This window comes from Tachysurus fulvidraco, chromosome 2, assembly GCF_022655615.1.
Source record: "Tachysurus fulvidraco isolate hzauxx_2018 chromosome 2, HZAU_PFXX_2.0, whole genome shotgun sequence".
NCBI classification, from domain to species: Eukaryota; Metazoa; Chordata; class Actinopteri; order Siluriformes; family Bagridae; genus Tachysurus; species Tachysurus fulvidraco.
Window position 1 is genome coordinate 3,469,257 of NC_062519.1, and position 13,686 is coordinate 3,482,942.

A 13,686-nucleotide genomic window follows, 5' to 3' on the forward strand; every position below is an offset into this window, starting at 1 on the left:
AAGCAAAACCAACGTTACTCACCTATCGAGAAGGAAAAAAGCGACCTCGGCATCCCATTGCAGGCCTTCCCGCTCCTTCAGATCTCTCCAGAGCTGGAAAACTGATCTTATATAACCCGGGTCCTGCTTCTTGCCTTATCGTAAGCCTTTTTTCGCTTTTCATTTTTATCTGCCATGTCAATGTTTCAATCGCTTTCGGCTAATGTCACACATGTGCACTGAACACTCTCTCCGCCGCATATTGACAAGACACGCCCCTTCCTGCTCATTGGCTACACGATTGTTTTGTCTGTCGGGCCCGACTCAGCTTTCTGAAGCATTTCTCAAACAACGTACACCCCACCTTTAACTGATTAATTAAATGATAAACTAAAATGAGACAAACAATGAACACCTGTGTTAATATTTATTCCAGCCATGAAAAAATAAACCCACAATGACCAATAAGATTTGTTGTCTTAATTAATACATGTGCTGGTTTATTGGCAGAATTGATAAAGGAGACCTGACCTGAGCTCAGTTAATCATCATTTAATGACACACTATAGCCCTATTCGGACGGGATTAGTTTTACGAGGGGACGTGAAGTGATGCAATTTTACCTCAGGACGTCTGTAATATTAATTGGCCAATTCGCACGGGACAAGACATCTCAGTAAAACTAGCAGAAGTGGGAGGGGTAACTCGCTTTACGCACCACGGTAACCTCCTTGTCGTCATGTGCGTACGACGTTGCTTCCTATTTCAAGCGCCTCCATGCTTGCAAAACGTGCCAAAAACTATTTTTAAATAGGAAATGACGGAATTTTACCGTACATATTTACAGCGGGTCTATTCGGACGGGATTAGTATTACCTGAGGTAATTTTTCCGGACCTTTTTACAGAAGGTAAAAATCGCCGTAATCTTTACTGACATTGTCCGTAATGATTACCGAGATGGCACATTCGGACGGGACTAAAATCACCTAGAAGCTCTGGTAATAATTACTTTAACCCCACGTCCCCACGTAAAACTAATCCTGTCCAAATAGGGCTTATAATAAATAAACAATTTTATGCATTAAATGGACTTATATATAGCTCAATCATAAAGACAGTACACTGGAGGATCAGATACCATCACAGGAGACATACACTTTGCTCTTCTTTCTCTTGGCTTTGCTGTTGGCTGGCATGATGCCCAGAGACTCCAGGCGAAACGGGCGAGGGAGGAGGGCCTCCGCGCTGGAGTTTGAGCCGCAGGAGTTCTGATGCGACGGGATGTTTCCTGGAACAACAGAGTGACTTGATGTATAAGAAGATATAGAACATTAGAGATTGTGATTTTGCTTCCTGGAGGTCTGTAAATATAGTAAATTATGTTTTGAAATAATTCCATTTCAGAGCTGACGCTGAAACGTCACTACATACGAAACGGAATGGACAGGTAAAACCAGGGCTCCACCCCCACCCCCAACCGCAACCACCAACCCACCCACCCAAAAAAAAAAAATTGTTTGTCAGTGATCCTTACCTGTTTGGTAAGGATCACTGACAAAGTATTTGTTTAATTTCCATTTATTAATTTTTGTGTGTGTGTGTTAGTGAGAGAGAGTGAGAGAGAGAGAGAGAGAGAGAGAGAGAGAGAGAGAGAGAGAGAGAGAGACAGACAGAGTGCTTTTTGGAGTGCTTTATCATTTGTAATGTTGCTCCAATTTAAAACATTTCAGCACAAGCCCTGATATTTTTAGGGTCATAATTGAGGATAATGTCCCGTCCAGAGACAAGCTGTTCCGTGTTGAGGTTTTGCTCAAACCGAGCATCGAAAATACCTTCACTAATGAATGTTTTTTTTCATTGGTTGTTGCGTTAAATCTAGATCAGATAGTGCTATTTTCTGATTGGCTATTGTGTAGCTTCATTTTTTTATTGGCTGATAAGTGTCAGGCTCGACTAAAAACTGAGACGCGCTTGTTTCCTGCCCGGTTCCATAGAAACAGCGGTGCGGACTGATACATTTTGGGCGCTGTGGCTTATAAAATATATGATAAATAGTAAAAACACGGTGACACATTGAACTTCACACAGCAAGATATAGTCACAGGATCACATCTTAAAAAGTTATGCGGGATTTTTGTCAGATATCGGTGAGAGAAAAGATTTATTGTTTGCAATGTCAGTCAAATCACTGGTGATGTTAGGGACCTTTAAGGCTATCTTTTTACCTTTAGTACGTATTTTTCTCCAGGGACGGTAAATGCACCTTTAACACTCACTAAAATATTATATATTGTTTCAGTTACATTCATATTGGCATATCTATGGATAAGCACAAACATTATTACCTTTTTTTTTTTTACCATCTTTACCAAGGCTGCCAAAGTCACTGAATCACACTGCATGTGTAAGTACAGGAACAAAAGGAGCAAGCTTGTGCTCTTACCGAGGTTCTTCATGGACTCTCCTGATAAAATCTGATTGGCCCTTTTCATCTTGAAGTAATTAGTGGCGATGTTTTCACTGTCGCTGCGGTTTAGCATCTCTTTATAACGGTCCTCCTCCTCCTACAGAAACATAGGTGCAGTGTGCATAAGAATGTTCATTGTGATATTATGATATTGAGTGATTTCGCAGTGGTGCCTTCGGTGGATTTGGGTTTGTGGCTCAATGTGTACTATTTTACAGCATATTTAAGGTGTTTTTAAACATTTAATTATCTTACAGTTTCAAAGATATCATAGAGAAACTGATTTGTGATGTTTTGGGATTTGGGTTTGTAGCTCAATATTACAGTATCTACAGTACATTAAAGAGGCAGTCTGTCATTTTAAAAAGTGTTTCCTTTGCCCCAGTAATCAGACAGTTTCAGAGATATTACAGACAAACTGTAATATTTTTTGTAATATTGTCATGTGGCAATACTTTTTCCGCCCAGTCAGATGTCAGATCCTCTTGCAGACAGTGTGGGCTCTAAAATACAAAATTCAATCGTGCATTTCAGACTTAAGAGTATTCGAGTAAGCGGGTACCAGGAAAAGCTCTACTGGATCCGAGGCCGAGTTCCTGCGTCCTGGGAGTCTGGAAGTGCCGCTAGCTGCCGTTGGAGGCACTGCTGAGAGACAGAAACACCTTGGCCATCAGAAACCAGCATTATCTCGAGTCGGTAATCGCTAACGAACATATCACAAGGGCGTGATGTTGCAGCAGCAGAGAATTCACCTGCAGGAAGTGCTGTTTTCTGCAGCAGCACCTCGGGCAGCCTCCACACGCCACTCTCCTCGTCCCACACCGCCTCCTTCCTCAGACGCTCCAGGTTGCTGTAGTTGCAGTCCCTGCGCACCAGCGTCACCATGCGCTCCAGGAGGCCCTGCAGGAGCTGCGTCTCACGCTCCAGACGTCTGATGGACGCCAGATAGTCATCACGTTCAGCCGCAAACTCCACCTGCAGATCTCGGATCTCCAACTTGGCAGCTTTTAGCTTTTCGAAGAAACGTAATGACAAGTCGGAGGTTTATATTAATGCAATATATTAACGTTACCATAGTAAAAACTTGAAAAATTTAAGTACTCGAAGTAAGTGTAGATCATAAAACTCTCTTGTAGTGTTGATATGGCGGAACGTTAGTCTCTAGTGTCAGGCCATTGTAACGACAACTACTGTCATCATATATATAAATGTTTCTCTACAAATAATGTATTTGTAAAATGAACTACATTTTATTATCCAATAAACAGACTAAAGTTTATCGTTTACAGGTAATGATACACAGGTAATGATACACACACACACACACACACACACACACACACACACACACACACACACACACACACACACACACACACACACACACACAAACCTTGCCCTGTGTGTTCTCCAGCAGTCTGTTCTTGGCGTGTACCTCCTCTTGGATGGAGTCATAGACGTTGAGCAGGACGGCGTCGCCTTCATCACTGAACTGAGTCAGAGCCTCAATCAGCTGCTTCTTCCTCTGGTTAGCCAGAGTCTTCCTCTGTCTCCGCCGCTGCCTCAGCTCCTCGTTTCTCGACTGCTCACCACCGACAAACTCCTGCTCTAGCTGATGAAGCCTGAAGGTCAAAACAGCCTGTTGTCTGCATGCTCACATTCTTTAGCATTACTTGCAGCTGTGTTTGTAACGATGTGCCTCATCATCATCATCATCATCATCATCACTCTCACTAATACAGCAATAAAGAAATTTTAGAAGAAAAAAAAAGAACCAAGAAAATTCCACAGAATCCTTTTTAGTGCAAGTGTGTGTTTGTATGTGTGCGTGTGTGTGTGTGTGTGTGTGTGTGTGTGTGTGTGTGTGTGTGTGTATAAAACTGGACCTAAAATGTTTTAACATAACACTGAGAGCCAGCTGCACCTTAAATGTGTTCATGTTCATGTTTTGTTGTATTTTTGTGATCTTTATGTCTTTATTATTATTGTGATTATTTTTGTCTTTGTTATGAAAAAAAAAAGAAAAGAGAATCACTAGCTGAGTAACTTCACCTTTCCAAAACATGTTTCTGATCCAGTGGGCCTGGCGTAGCAACGACCGCTGACTCTAGAACTCCGGGCTCTCCCCCTGGACCCACTCTCATAACTCCTTTGTTTGGTTCGCTCTCCTGTGAGAAACGTGTGTGTAATAATGGAACAGGAGACCCATGTGAATAATCCGTGAAAAATTCACTGATGAAACGGGAAGAACGCTGACCTGTAACGTGTCTTGGGAAGCTTCTGAGGGCTCAGGGGTGGCTCCGTTTACAGGACTGATCTCTTTGGTGGCGTCGTCTGCTGCAGAAAAGTCCAGACCTGATGACGTCATGGAAATAAAACGCTGCGCTGCTGCTGAGAGAAAAAAGTTAGCATGTAGAATGTAATTCTACTTTTATTGTAATTAACATATAGATAAATAGAAAGAAACATGACAACTGTTCAGGACTATTTAAAAGCGTGTGGAAAAAGTTCCAAGGTGTTTTGTCATGACGTTGTCAAAACGTTATAATGATGTTTCGCATTAAAGGAAAACTCCATCCAGAATCACATTAAACATGTCTAGAATTAACGTCTAGGTGTTTTATTTATATTTTCTGTAAGAAAGTTGCACATGGGGGGGCACGGTGGCTTAGTGCTTAGCACGTTCGCCTCATACCTCCAGGGTTGGGGGTTCGATTCCCAACTCCGCCTTGTGTGTGTGTGTGCAGTTTGCATGTTATCCCCGTGCCACGGGGGTTTCCTACTGGTACTCCGGTTTCCTCCCCCGGTCCAAAGACATGCATGGTAGGTTGATTGGCATCTCTGGAAAATTGTCCGTAGTGTGTGTTCGCGTGAGGCAATGAGAGTGTGTGCCCTGGAAACTGATCTGTGAGCGGATTGTACAGACGAGGAGGTGAGAGAGCAGGACAGACTATAGGACTAAAGCACTGCCGCATCAATCTCTATATAGTGATGAAGCACCACTGACACCACTGTCGGCAGGTAGACGAATGGCATTGTGATTGATGTATGAGAGAAAAAACAGAATGATGAAAGAAGAAGAAACTAATGACTTGTCTCTATATGGCTTTATAAATTCTAAAAATTATTTAGAGCATCATTCAGGCTGGATTTGACTTATTATATCCTGTCATATACATCTTTGGTGCTTAATCTAATTCTTAATCTGAACTATTTGTACTATAAGCACCGTGGTGTGATCGTACAGGCTCGGGAAGACTTTACTCTCTCCAGGCTGGACAGCTTGCTCTCATAAGACATTCTCAAGGTTGCAATGTCCTCCTGGAGCTTTGCTTTGGACTCTTGCTCTGCGTTGTAGTCTGCCTGCAGTCTGGCAAGCTTCTCCTCGTAATCCTGAATTTACACACACACACACACACACACACACACATTCACACATGTTAAACATTTTTCAAAGGATTTCATTAATAGCATCTGTTACATGTCTATCTCGGTAGAGACCAAGCCTCATTATCAGAAGGCTAAAGCAGCAGCTACTTTTCATATATTGCTAAAAAGCCTGTTTTCTGATATACATGTCAGTATTTGCGTTAGACGTAGACGTACCGGTTTTCTATATAAACCTTATAGGGATTCCTATAGGGAGGCATGTGGTAGCCTAGTGGTTAAGGTGTTGGACCACAGCTGGGAAGAGTGTGAGCCCCAATCCCAGGTCTAACTAGCAGCTACTGTTGGGCCCCTGAGCAAGGCACTTAACCCTTGACTGCTCAGTTGAATAAAATGTAAGTTGCTCTAGATAAATCACAGTAACTGCAGTGGAAACAAATTCAATCTCATTGTTTAATCTATTTAAAAACTTTAAACCCTTTCTTTCAAAACTAAAAACCTTGGTTTCTCAATGATGTGCAGTCATAAAAAAAGAATTCCTATTGAATTCCCATTTAATTAAAAGAATATGACATAGGAATATAATTATACCTGATTAATAAAGAATAAAGAAATTATGTTTTGTTCTTCAGAGTGAAATAAATATTTGAATTCTAGGAACATTTAAATTCGTTCGTTTTTAACTTTTTATATTACAGCACCCACCTGTTTAATCTTCTCCTTCTCTCTGCTCTGGGGTCTGGACTGGATGCCTGTGCTCACCAGTGACCGCTGACCTGCTAGCAAAGCTGACACGCAACATAGTGGATATTTAGCATGTAAAACTATGAATCTTCTACCTTTACAAGACAAGAATATTTATTACTAAACGAAACTGATGCATAATCTGTTCTGAAGACTGATAGGCTGACAGGAGTCACCCTGATTGGCCCCTGATCGGAGCATCCCAAACAAAGTCATTAAATATTTGAGCGGTGGAATGTTCAGCAGTACTTTTAACATTAAGTAAAGGTTAATGATTAGTTTACGGTGAAGATTAAGAACCGCAGGGATCTTACAGTCGAGGCGTACGGTCCCAAGCTGCCCGGAGACGAGCGCCTTCAGCTGTTTGATCTCCTCCTGGTATTGGCGCAGCAGTGCGTCCTTGGGGTCTTCGTTGATGCGTGGACGGTTCTGGATGCTCTTGGCACGGTTGGCGTAGCGCAGCGTGCTCAGGCTCTCCTCATAGTTGTTGTCAGCAGGGGATAGGCAGGCCACCATGAGAGTGCGAGTGTTGCCACCTAAGGAGTCCTGAAGGAGCCGAGTAAGCTTGGAGTCACGGTACGGGATGTGCTTGGAACGTCCATCCACCAGCGCCGAGATGACGTTTCCCAGTGCTGACAGGGACAGGTTGATTTTGGTGGCTTCTTGAAGACGGTCTCCAGTAGCACCAGTCTTGGACTGGCGTTCGCTGCCAGCCAGGTCCACCAAGTTGAGCTTTCCGGCACATAAATGGTCTTCACCAGCAGCATCTCAGATTAAATGAGGAAGATGTAAGATCATAAAGATCAAATGAATTTAAGATCAAATTATTGCAGCATTTCAACCAGACTATATTTAAGCTCTAATAATATACAATCTAACAATATCCCCAAGCTTATATTGGGAATACTGGTTGACACACAAAATTACACCCAATTTGGAACACCAGTCAATCATAGAGCAGCATGCATACACACCTAGGAGCAATTTAGATTCACTAGTTGACCTAATGCCATGTTTCTGGGAGGCGTGAGGAAACTAGAGAACTCAGACGAAACCCACACTGACCCAGAGAGAACATAAGAAACTCATTAAAGGTGGGATCTGTGAGGAATAAACACCACCATGCCACTTAATACTATCATATTTAATTACATTGTCCAGATGTTTAGTAACGGAAATTTAAATGCTTAAACATAATCAGAAGAAACATTTGTCATACAGTAAGTCTGACAGACGTTCAGGTGAAGGAACCTTCGAAGTGAAAGTTTGGAGGGTTTCCAGTTTTTTTTACATGGTGCGTGTTTGTGTTTGCATGAGCGAGACCACACCTATGTTGCAGATCTCTAGGTGGATAGTGAATATGGAATGCGAGCGGGAGGAGTCTTTGTTCATGAGTGTGTATCCCACCGAGCGATTCTTCCAGCCCAGCTCCATGATCCGCTCACACTCTACCACACTGTGCACCGTGTGCATGGAGAGATCTCGCACATACACTCCTTGCTCTGGATGCTCTTTCAGCTGCTCAACACAATCACACACACACACACACACACACACACACACACACACACACACACACACACACACACACACACACACACACTGTGTATCCACCTCATCCTACAGAGTTCTTTGTATATATTATATTATATGTAGTCTAAATAAAAAAGCAACACACCTCCAGCTTCTGTTTGGTGTCTTTTCCCAGAAGGTCCCTGACTTCCTCTTTGTAGATCTCAAGGTAGGAAGCTCGTACAAGGAACTTGGTGTTTTCTGCACACTTTAAAATACATCACAGCATTTAAATGTCCACACCAATGTTATTGGGACCCCAAGTAACTGCAGTCATTACATTTATTATCAAAGTCTGCGGTACTAACAGAGGGAGAATCGATGTATACACAGAAGCTTAAAGAGGATTTATCTAATTTTGTCACCTCCATAATTATTGGCAGTGGCCACAGGTAAACATATGGAATGAGTAACGTCAGTAACAGGGGCCATAAAAGGGCCACATTGTACATTCAGGGGCCAAGTACAGGGTACATTCAAGCACAAAAAATAATTTATTCAGTACGGTGCAAATGCATTTCGGCAGTCATTCCTTTTTCAAACGCTCGAGTGCCGCCAATTGGTTGGGGGTGGAATTGCATCTGTGATCATGTGAAAAATTCTCCGGTTGCTCTTCTCATCCACGGTTGATGGAACAGGAGCCAATCGGGGGCCAATCAGATTGGGGGCCCCGCCTCTAGAACCGCCCCTGAGTAACGTTATATTTATATTGATATTTTATATATTATTATAGCTGACTGTAGACAAAGGTACTTGTCCTTTTGCTTCTGAGCCAGATGGCAGGCTGATGCTATCTCTACGTAATTAACTCCATAATTATTGTCGCAATTTACCACATACATTCCTGAGAGAAAAAAGATCTGACTAAAAAAAAAAAATCTCATAAAATTCTGGTGGAATTTTCAAATCAGTGCATGTGTAATTTTGTAATCACTTGTATGTTTTTGCCCATTTCCTTTAAAGATGCCAATATTTATGCATATAACTGAGAGGAAAAAGCTTATAGAATATCTAACCTGGATGGTCTCGAAGATGTGCTCGAAAGCTCTCGGTATGACCCCTCTCTGAGCTGGGGGGTCTGGGACACCCTGCATGGTGAACGATTTTCCACTTCCTGTTTGTCCGTATGCAAAAATAGTCCCGTTGTATCCCTCGGTGACACCCTGTCAGGAAAGTAGATAAAGTTAAAGATTAAAATGTCACAAAACTTGCTTTTGTGTTGTAGAGTCCTTCAGTTCCTGTTCACTTTTTAAGGGGTCAGGTTTGTGTCATTTGATCTTAGCTACGACAGACAGAGGCTTTTGTCCGATTTACTGTCTGTACTTGTGCTCTGTTTCACGCATGGAAAATTTCATTCAGGGTTTTATTTTTAAACAATTTTACACAAATATGTTGGATGTAAATGACCACCTAATCGCTCCAATGTCACATACACCGTGATACTGATGTTTAATACTCCGTTATGTCTTTCTCGTTCCGATACAACATGACAGACGATGACACGTGCAGCACATGATGACCATTTCTTTCAAAACTTTCTAATCACGTAAGTCAAATCAAGTTAAAAAAAAAACAGCATGTAACAAATATCAGTAGCTTTATTCCCTTTACTACGAATAAACACAGTGGAAAAGACATAACCTCCACCAGAGGATAAGCGATCTCGTTGTACATCTGCTCAGTGGTCTGATCGATGAAATACGTCCCGTCGAATGTAAACTGTTTGGGCGGCTCCTCTGCGGCTCCTGGCTTCTCGATGAAACACTGGCAGAGGCTACAATCAACAGACACCACCATCTTACAGTTGAGTGCCTTCTCTCGGTTGTTCAGAGGCCGACATCGGACCACCACCTTCACCGACTCGGACGCCATCCTGGAAAGATCAGCTCGGGCTATCTGCTGACCTTGGCTTTTTCTGTAACATTGTTAAATAGATGTGTTTTAATCCACAGATTACTTTATGACTGAAAAGTACAGTAATACACTGGATTTCACCAAAACCAACATTAAACTTCAATCCGGATTAAATAAAAAATAAACTCTCATACAGATAATCCAAGTTTACTGTATAACTTAAAGCAGCAACAAATACAGTTCTGTTTCACAAGTCTGCTGCAACCAGATTAATATATAAACATTTTCTTAATCTGGAATTAATTAAGAGATTTATAAAAACAATGTTAAAGTATGTTACATTTTCAACAAAAAACGATTAGTCTTAAATTTAAATAAATAAATAAATAACCATTTATAGATTAAACAACTATCCAAAACAAACAAATAAAAAAAACAACAAAAAAAAAACAAAACAAAAACAGATGTCAAATCTGCTTGTAGTTTTACTGTGAATTACTCTGGATTAGTTTTAATCCTGGTGCTCTGTTATTTTAAATATATATAATATTTCAGTATGGGATTCATTTTCATCTGAGCTGGTTTCAGTTTCCAAAATAAGAGCAAACAGTGCTCAGCATAAATGAGTACACGCCCTTTTGAAAATTAAGATTTTTTTTTATCAAATTCCCAGTGAATGTGAAAGAAATTTGCTGCAATTTTTTTATTATATTTATTTATTTATTTATTTATTTATTTTACAAAAAAGGGTTTTATTAAACATTAAATTTGTATTAACATAATAGTGTGGTCACCTAAAATCTTAAGAATAAGAAAAATAATACATTTAATTCAAATGAGGAGGTGTTGCAGAAATGATTACACCCTACAACAAATTTAACTAAATCTAATATTTTGTATGGGCTCCTTGATTGTTAAGTACAGCACTCTCCGTTCTTAAAGTATGGACTCTTTCATTTACTGGATGCTGGATGGAGAATTACGTTCAACTTGTCTTTTCAGAAAGCCCCTTGTGTGTTCTACTGGGTTGAGTTCTGGTGACATGCTTGGTCACTGAATTACTTTTACCCTGTTCTTCTACAGAAATGAACCAGTGATCATGAACCAGAGTGTATGTATATTAGTTTGGGTCATTATCATGCATCTTCTCTTTCATTATTTCACAGCATGTCTGTGAATTCATGATGCCATCTATGAAACGCAGCGCCTCGACACCTGCACCACTCATGAAACCCCACACAAAAACACTGCCATCACCATGCTTTACTGTTGATACCATGCATTTTTCACACTCCTCAACCTATGAGAGCCAAAAGATTAATCTTTTGTCTCATCACGGCAAAGTATAAAGTCCCAGTAGTCTTCACCTTCGTCAGCATGAGCCCTGGCAAAATCAAGACGGTCTTTTTGGTGCATGGGCTTCATGCATGCCACTCCTCTGCAGTGTACGTCGTATGGCATTGCAGGAAGCACTCACCCCAGTTTGACTTTCTAATTATTTAGCCAACTGTGAAGAACTTGCACTCCAATTTTCACGAAACGCTCCTAACGAGGTGTTAACTCGCAGTGACGGCCTGGACATTTCAGGAATCTTCCCACAAGTCCGTTCTATTTACATTTTTGGATCACTTTTGTGACAGGATTCAAGTGTATTAGAAATACTTTTATATTTTCTCATAACCTTGACCTTTTTTGTGTAATTAAATTCTTTTCTTTCTCAGGTCTTGTGACATTTTATTTCCATGTGCTGCCAGCATTATACAGGAGTGGATTTTCTCTTTTAAACACCACTCATAATGGTCAATTATTCTGTGGCCACCTGTGTGTTGATGGATTAAACTCATGTGCCAGTGTGTTCCTGATAATTACAAATTTATTTTATGCTCCTAACACATTCTTTGGGGTGTATTAATTTTTGCACAATGATATTTTGTTAGAAAAATTCCAATGTTGTCTTTGGTACTGACTAATCTCATTTAAAACAAATTAACCAGATTTGCACAAATATATCAAATCCCATAGCAAGTATTATTATTACAGGATGTGACTGAAGATAAAAATAATAATACACATCACAAACTGAAGCAGTACAACTTTAAGCACTTCCTAAATATTTATTCCTATTTATTATATTTGTTAAGACTTATTAAAATGTATTATTCCAGTTAGGATTTACATTTATTCATTCATTCATTTTTATTTACTTTTAGAAAATAAAATTGAGTATGACTTATTTGTATTAATTAATTACATTTTACTTTCAAATTTTTGACTCTTAGTGTTCAGTTAAAAAGGCATTGTTTTAATTCACTGGATTTTTATATTATTATATAATAATATTATATAATATATTCTATTATATAAATATAATATAGAATTATTATTATTATATAATAATATTAGATTATTATATTATTGGCATAATTTTCTTAGACCAAACAATCACACAATAAAAGAAATGGTATTGGTTTATAATAGAAAAGGGTGATTAAGTAAATAAAGTCATAAGTAATAACACACAATGTTAATTAATTAGCATAAGGATCAGTTAGCTAAAGTAAACTAGCCGTCTAAAAACAACAACTCTCTGTTCCTCCTGCTCTAACGTTGTTTAATAAGAGTTTAGAACAGATAAAAATAAGCGGAAATATTTGCTTACAATAGTTGTTAATCATTCACAGATCCATAAAAGCATTCCGGTGTTAAAAATCCAGGTTAAACAAACACTGTTATTAGCAGAGCTGTGTATACTGTGGCGTGCTCCGTTCCCTAGCAACCAGAAACTCGGCTCGCGCCGGTTTTCCAGTGTTTTGTCTTACTGCGTCTACGTAAATACGTCATCAGCGCCGCCATGTTGGATGGGTTTATGGAGGAAAAAAAGCACTTGTAACGTGTTCAATGAAAAATGTAAAGAAGTCCCTGTTCAAGTCTAAAACATAGTTGCACGCATGAAAACGACGAGGATCAATTTACTTACTGAGTAAAAAATGAACTCAATGCTTCTCTAAAAAAAACAAACAAACAAACAAACAAACAAAAAAAAAACAAGCAAGCAGCTTGGCCAAAGATAATGCATCAGTTATCATAGGTAAAAAACACAATGACATGTGGGTCAGTGTGGCTATTTTGCTATTTTTACGCTATTCTTTAACGCTACACACGCACACCTCTGTAATTTACCGTCATTTAAAAAGGTTCTTATATTATCCGCGGCTACGTTTTTTCTGATAAAAGCGTCAGTCCTAACATTTTTACATGACACGTTAACTGTATTATTCATACTGATGGTGTATAAACTACTGTAATGTTTGTATATCAGCCTATGGTGACTGAGGTGACTGTGGCGAGGAAAACCTTAGAGGAACCAGACTTAAAAATGAACCTCATCCTCATTTGGGTGACACTGGAGAGTGTGATTATAAACTGTTATAAATACCAGTGTGTGTTATTATGAATAACATCCTTTCTACAGTCAGATAGTCTGACAATTGTGTTTTGATTAGGAGGTTGTTTGATTGTGAAGCTGACGTTTCCCACCCAATAACGCCCTGATGCGTTTAGGTTTATTTATGAATGCGACATTATGCTGTCAATTGTTCAGTTTCATTTAGTGTTGTAAAACACCCACAAGAAAAGCTCTTGTTATTGTGCATGTTATGTTATAGCAGCTATAAACAGTATT

General features: G+C 39.7%; 1 protein-coding gene across 3 annotated transcripts; it reads right to left on the reverse strand.

Moving 5' to 3' along the window:
- Positions 1-739: 739 nt before the first annotated feature.
- Positions 740-12,820, reverse strand: kif17 (kinesin family member 17). 3 transcript variants are annotated; one of them, XM_027154825.2, is made up of 15 exons: positions 12,664-12,820; positions 9,792-10,065; positions 9,167-9,313; positions 8,257-8,358; positions 7,907-8,096; positions 6,893-7,345; positions 6,540-6,622; positions 5,693-5,840; positions 4,705-4,835; positions 4,500-4,615; positions 3,841-4,069; positions 3,200-3,458; positions 3,010-3,092; positions 2,424-2,544; positions 740-1,268 (listed from the first exon to the last, which is right to left on the reverse strand). In XM_027154825.2, the coding sequence occupies exons 2-15, from the start codon at positions 10,020-10,022 to the stop codon at positions 1,111-1,113; spliced, it is 2,451 nt and encodes an 816-aa protein (XP_027010626.2). In that variant the 5' UTR covers positions 10,023-10,065; positions 12,664-12,820; the 3' UTR covers positions 740-1,110. The 3 variants fall into 3 exon arrangements, with proteins under 3 accessions (XP_027010626.2, XP_027010627.2, XP_027010625.2); XM_027154826.2 differs by having other exon boundaries at positions 3,010-3,089; positions 4,705-4,838; XM_027154824.2 differs by having other exon boundaries at positions 4,705-4,838.
- Positions 12,821-13,686: the final 866 nt, after the last annotated feature.

What these genes read in the sequence shown, in the direction of transcription:
- kif17 (XM_027154824.2), bottom strand. Translation starts at nt 10,022, where the DNA reads ATGGCGTCCGAGTCGGTGAAGGTGGTGGTCCGATGTCGGCCTCTGAAC. An exon ending in ACACCAAACAGAAGCTGGAG is followed by an intron (nt 8,097 to 8,256) that starts GTGTGTTGCTTT and finishes TGTGTTGAGCAG; the next exon opens with CTGAAAGAGCATCCAGAGCA. An exon ending in AGAGTCCATGAAGAACCTCG is followed by an intron (nt 1,269 to 2,423) that starts GTAAGAGCACAA and finishes CTGTTGTTCCAG; the next exon opens with GAAACATCCCGTCGCATCAG.